Source organism: Lathyrus oleraceus, chromosome 3 (assembly GCF_024323335.1).
Source record: "Lathyrus oleraceus cultivar Zhongwan6 chromosome 3, CAAS_Psat_ZW6_1.0, whole genome shotgun sequence".
Classification (NCBI taxonomy): domain Eukaryota; kingdom Viridiplantae; phylum Streptophyta; class Magnoliopsida; order Fabales; family Fabaceae; genus Lathyrus; species Lathyrus oleraceus.
In genome coordinates, this window is record NC_066581.1 from 175,665,953 (window position 1) to 175,672,051 (window position 6,099).

The 6,099-nt window shown below is 31.4% G+C and overlaps 1 protein-coding gene across 1 annotated transcript; it reads left to right on the plus strand.

Moving 5' to 3' along the window:
* The first annotated feature begins 694 nt into the window (after positions 1-694).
* On the plus strand, positions 695-5,777 carry LOC127126090 (putative uridine kinase C227.14). The gene is made up of 12 exons (XM_051054941.1): positions 695-850; positions 941-1,077; positions 1,228-1,271; positions 1,448-1,525; positions 2,445-2,637; positions 3,078-3,108; positions 3,187-3,245; positions 3,535-3,608; positions 4,232-4,318; positions 5,128-5,189; positions 5,297-5,325; positions 5,428-5,777. The coding sequence occupies exons 1-12, from the start codon at positions 817-819 to the stop codon at positions 5,512-5,514; spliced, it is 915 nt and encodes a 304-aa protein (XP_050910898.1). The 5' UTR covers positions 695-816; the 3' UTR covers positions 5,515-5,777.
* Positions 5,778-6,099: the final 322 nt, after the last annotated feature.

Here is a 6,099-nt window from a genome sequence, read left to right on the forward strand (position 1 = left end):
TTTTTTTCGAATTGCCTGCATCTTTGTAATTCATGTATGTTTTTTTAACATATAGAATTTGGTTTAATGCCTCATGTTCTTCAAAGCAACAATTCATTTTCTTCTATTTTATATTGCAAAACATCAATTTTTTTGAGAAATTTTGAATCATCTTCATCACTGTCATCATAATAATCATCAACATTGATTAAAATAATGACAATGATAGTGATGACGATGACTCAAAATTAGTCAACAATTGATGCATTGTAAAATAAACTATAAAATAATGGATTTTTTTTTTGAAGAATTTTGGGCATTGAACTAAATTCTATATGTTAAAGAGTGAGAGATAAATTATAAGATACATGCCATTCGAAAAACAGTGGAGCGTCTAAGTTATTTTCCGTAGTAGTGATTCGAACATGAGATCTTAAGAGGAACATATATAAGACCCGAACCTTCGCCACAAATCTTAACAATTTATTATCACCACTATCCTATAATCCCTATTAAAAAAAAAAAAATTTAAAATAAATTTAAAACTTTCCTCTTAAATAAATTTAAATTCAGAAAATTGATATATTTAGTCTATTATAGTTCAAATATATTATTTAATCAATAAACTTAAAAGTCAAAATTGATTTATAAAAAAAGAATAGATCGAGTATGTGCATTCTTTTTCTTCTCCGATTTGTTTCCTAATAAATAGCAATACTCTAATAATAATAATAATAATAATAATAATAATAATAATAATAATAATGATAAATATTGTTTTTCTTGTTTGATTTTTTATAGTCTCCGCCGGAGAAGGTGGTTTCAAATTCAGGGAAAATGGAAATAACATTTAACTCAGCGACAGCAAGAGGTAAACTTCTCTTAAATTCTGATTATAATGATTTTGATTTCATTTCTCAATTCAATTTATTTTCATCTCCGGTCATATTTTTTGCCGCAGTTCCTTCCTTGCCGATAACTAAATCCGACGGTCGCGATCGGAGTCCGTCCTCACTTTCCTTCGTGCCTCGTAACGGATTCGTGCACCTTTCATCTTCTCCAACACGCTTTCGCATTAACAAGAATTCTCTCTTCAAGGTACATATCCAGAATTGATTTATCAAATTCATGTTATTCCAATAATTTTCATACTAATTTACAATAGTTCATTTGCATGCTTGAGATTCCGCAAATACTGAATGTGTTGTTAAGTTGATTCAGTTTTCATAATTTTTTTTCCTCTTTTAGGTTTTATCTGCCGAAAAGAATCATGTTCAAGTTGTAGAAGGAAGGTACATCGTACTTTTTGTTACATTTGGTTATTTTATTTACTAATTTACTAATTATTTTGAGGGAAATATAGTGTAACTGTGAAATGAAGGAAAATTATATAATTTTTTCACAATTTTCTTTGGTAGCTATGACTTGATTGTTTAATGTCTTAGTAGTTACTTTTATGACTTTGCAGTGGTGTAGATGACATCTACGATGCATTGGTTAGACGAATTCTGCCTCTGCCGTCAGTGTCGTTAAATCCTAATTATAAGTAAGTTCTTGCTATTGGAGTTACAGTAGCCAGTAGATTTCTTATGAGTATTGTATATTAATGCAATTGTGTATAATGAAACTTGTTCTTTCAAAATGATGCATGTCTTTTACGGCCGGATGTGTATTGTGTATAGTGGTACCATTTAATGTGCACGCATCGCCTGTTTTATTTCCTATATGCTTTGAAGATTGTTTCTGTCTGTTGAGAAAAAAAAAGTGTGAGTTGAAAGTGTTAAGAAACAAGTGTGGGAAAGTCTCACATTGATTAGAAAAGCGGAGATTGAGCATTTTATAAGTGAGAGAACCCACACACCTATTACCTTAAGGTTTTGGGTGAGTATGTGCTGTGTCTCTCAGAAGGTGTGTTGCTCATAAAGAAAAACCCCAATGTATCAAGAGTTTGGTTTAAGATCTGATAGGCCACCTGCTGTCAGGTTTCCGCTATTTGGCCATCCACAATTAGTTTCCACGCTCCAATTTTGTAGGGTTGGGATTCAGCTTATCATTTTGCAGAAGATTTATAGGTTTGTCAGTAATTAAACTAAATCTTCATCTAGTTATTATGGCTGAAAACTTTCTTAATTGTATTTTATTGTATCAATGTATGAAATTCTTCTATTGTTAGAACTTCTTTTAGGTTGTATTAAACTTCTGTTTTGCAGATTTTCTATATGTCCTTCTGCGTTAGATTATCAAGTAGAAAGTCATTTTTATCTTCTTTGATTAGATGTCTCTCTAATATTAGGTTATTTATTATTTCATAAGCTTACAAATAAAATAGTTATCTCCCTCCTTTTCGACTATTGGTTATGGGAGGTTGGCAAACTAGAAGGATGATGTCAAATGTATGTACTGTGCTTTTGTACGCCATTCCTTTATATACTAATTTAATCTTATTTTTTTATGGCGCTGCACAGGTTTTTTGTTGGCCTGGCTGGTCCTCCTGGTGCTGGGAAAAGCACAATAGCGCATGAAGTAGCCAGACGCATAAACAAGCTTTGGCCAGAGAAAGCTTCTTCCTTTGACTCCCAGGTTCAACCTCCTGATGTCGCTGTTGTGATTCCCATGGATGGTTTTCATCTTTATCGTTCTGAACTAGATGCAATGAAGGTTAGTATCCTTATATTGCTCACTATTTTTGTTATCCATATAATGTTATTCCTAGTAAATTTCACTGTTCATATTAGTGAGCTAGAATTCATAAATTTTAGGGATCAAATTGTATGTCATTGAAAGTGATATAATTGATTGATAGACTATCATTTTCCGTGTGATAGAGCATGGAAATAGTTTGGATAGGAACATGTTCTGAAGTTTTGCTTATTGATTTCTTTTCGTGAAGACTAAATGGATGATGCATTTGGTTCAGACTAATGAGATATTCCGTAAAAGTTATATCCCCCTTCATTACAAAAAAAATTATGTAGTGTTTAGAACATAGAGTATATATAAGTACTTAATGGACTAGAATCCATATTTATTATCACGAAAAATCATAATCTGACATTATAACTCTAAGTCATCCTATTATTTTGTTATGATTCTAACAGAATCCTGAGGAAGCACATGCTAGAAGGGGAGGTGAGGAACCTCTTCATATTCCCATCAATCTCAAACACTATTCATAGAAAAACATTAATCTTTTGATTGGTCTATCAGCTCCATGGACATTCAATCCTACGCGCCTTCTTATGTGTCTCAAGAATCTAAGAGTTCATGTAAGGTTTACAAGTTTTTAAAGATCTAATTGTATTATTTATTTCATTATTATTATTGTTGTTGTTGTTGGTATTGTTACTACCATTTTTTGTGGCTTGAAAACTCTGGAATTGTTTATTTGATGATAACCCCTTCCTCTATCTCTCAAATAATCTGTATTATCTTTATTGGCCAGTTATTGAGTAAAGCTAGGATGAATATAAGTAACTGTAACCATATGTGCATTGACGTTGATGTAGTTCTTATCTGATTTGTTTGATTGCATTTTGGTATAACATAATTCTTCAGGGATCAGTTTATGTACCATCATTTGACCATGGTGTTGGGGATCCAGTGGAAGATGATATCTTTGTGAACCTTCAGTGAGTATCTTAACATTTCGGTGGGCCCAATTGTCAGCCTTTTATTATCTTGTCACAAAACATGATATATTCTAAATAAAAGTTAATGATACATTTTAAGCTAACATTACAAAAAACAGAAAGAGAAATGGCTATCATGAAGGGGTTAGTATTTTCCTCTTAACTATTTACCATAAAATTTATGTCGACATTTGAATTTTGTTGTTAAATCTGATATCTTAAAAACTTTGTAAGGCCAACCTATAGTAATACTAATTTTAAAAAATGGCAGTAATATCTTGTATTTTTTAAGATAACAGATTTCACACACTTAACAACTCTAAGATATCTTATAGAAAAACTATTCCGACATTGAGCCCCTAACTGTCATTAATTTTGTTGTCCACTCTATTATTGAGAAATTTTGAAAAATCAATGCCAGTAACATCTCTTATTTTTTAATATTACTGCAAGTTGCAACAATTGTATCATTATTTGTTTGTCTCCAATGAGCTATCTTTTTTTACAAAATCAGGGGTAATTAATTTTCTATATAGTTGCTACTTGCAACATGCACTTTCAACTTATTTTGTTATGTTGATATGTAGTATATAAATATTCATTTCTTTTCTTCCTTTATGTAGGCATAAAATCATTATTATTGAAGGTAACTATTTGCTCCTGGAAGATGGGGTATGGAAGGAGATTTCATCTTTGTTTGATGAGAAATGGTAAGTACTGAATTTACCGAGCCAAATGTTTCTTTATATTTTTCCATTGCCCTTGATAGTTTTGAAAGTTTTATGTGAACTCATGATTGAAAATTCATATGTGAGCCTATGACCCCTGGTTGAAAATTCTGCTATGAAAATTACATTTATGTACTTGTGTTTTCTAAACCACATTCAGATTATCATTAGCATTTGCTTGTTTCAGAGCCCAAGTATTTAAAGGTTCCATGGATTTTTTTCCTATAAATCCAATATTTGGCTTAACCCTCACTGGTTTAACTTGTAAATGAATATTTACCTATGCGAGTTTATTCAGCCAGAAGAACATGTCCATATGATATCATGCACTTTTTTTTTTTCCTTTTTCTTATTCTTCCGTATGTATTATTTACCCAATACATTTTCATGGATTAGGTAGGTCGATACGTATTCTTTTTTTGGAATTATACATATTTTGACTTAACATGATAAAATTGTTTTGTCTTGAACATCTGTAGCCTCTCTAGTGCATTATTTGTTGGAAGAGTTAAACTAATTTTCAATCCATTTCTATTCCTTGACATTGTGATTGGTTTATGTTATCCATGCCTCTTCTTAGCAAAAGGCAATTTCAACTGGGCATAACTTTATGATCAGAAGAGACAACCTAAACAACCTATCAGACATTGATTACTGTTAAAATTTGACATTTGCCTTCCCAGTTTTAATTCAAGAAATATGCAACCTTGCACTACTATTTACATTTTCAACATTAGAGAATTATTAGGGTACCAATTTTGCCTAATTTGTTTGTTCCTATTCTTTTCAAGGTTTGTTGATATTGACATTGACAAAGCAATGCAGCGAGTTTTAAAGAGGCATATCTCCACTGGTATTTATGATGCACTTTTTCGTAATATTTTTCTATATATTAATTCCATGCCTAGGGAATTCATTTTATATTTACATGAATTTTTCTTTTCCGGTTCCAATCTATAGGCAAGCCTCGAGACATTGCTAAGCAGAGGGTAAACTTCACAACTTGTGATGCTTATTTATTTTTCTAATTATTTGTTCTATTGATTTTTGATAATGGTTCATTTGTTACATGCAACACTTTCATAATGCAGATAGAGAACAACGATAGACTCAATGCAGAACTTATAATGAAGTCTAAGAGAAATGCTGATATAATAATCAAGTCAGTTGATTTTTGAGGAATGTGTTTGTACAAAGTCAAGTTGAAATGTACAAGAAAAGTAAACAAATAATTTTGGCAATAAGTCCAAGCATTTGGGGTTATTAGAAAATGATAAATGTAGAGAAGAGAGAAAGCTAAAGTTGTTATGAACTCAGATTCATTGTGATAAAGTTGGTTACAAACTCAATTAGAGTTGAGTATATATAGTAAACCTAACTGCTGACTCAGCACTGATAGTTAGGGCTTGAGACTTAATTCTACTAGTTGATCTAGCTACTATACATTGATTACTCTAATAGTTTTTTCTTAAGAAGAAGGTCATTTCTATGTAAGAGAGGACCTGTCATGAACTTGTAATTTGTCTTTTAATTGCAAAAATTTGAGAGGATATAGAGGTTTGGTGAGTAACTCAGCATACTGATCAAAAAGTAGGAATGTGTTGAATCACATGAGTCTTATTGAGGACATTTTCCCTAAGAAAGTATCCAACTCCATATGTTTTGTTTTGGCATGAAGAACATGATTGTGGGACATGGCTACAATACTGAGATTATCACAAAATGTCATAGGAGTAGTAGATGGAATTTTAAGTTCAGCTAAT

What these genes read in the sequence shown, in the direction of transcription:
- LOC127126090 (XM_051054941.1), top strand. Translation starts at nt 817, where the DNA reads ATGGAAATAACATTTAACTCAGCGACAGCAAGAG. An exon ending in ACAAGAATTCTCTCTTCAAG is followed by an intron (nt 1,078 to 1,227) that starts GTACATATCCAG and finishes TTCCTCTTTTAG; the next exon opens with GTTTTATCTGCCGAAAAGAA. An exon ending in TCAAGAATCTAAGAGTTCAT is followed by an intron (nt 3,246 to 3,534) that starts GTAAGGTTTACA and finishes ATAATTCTTCAG; the next exon opens with GGATCAGTTTATGTACCATC.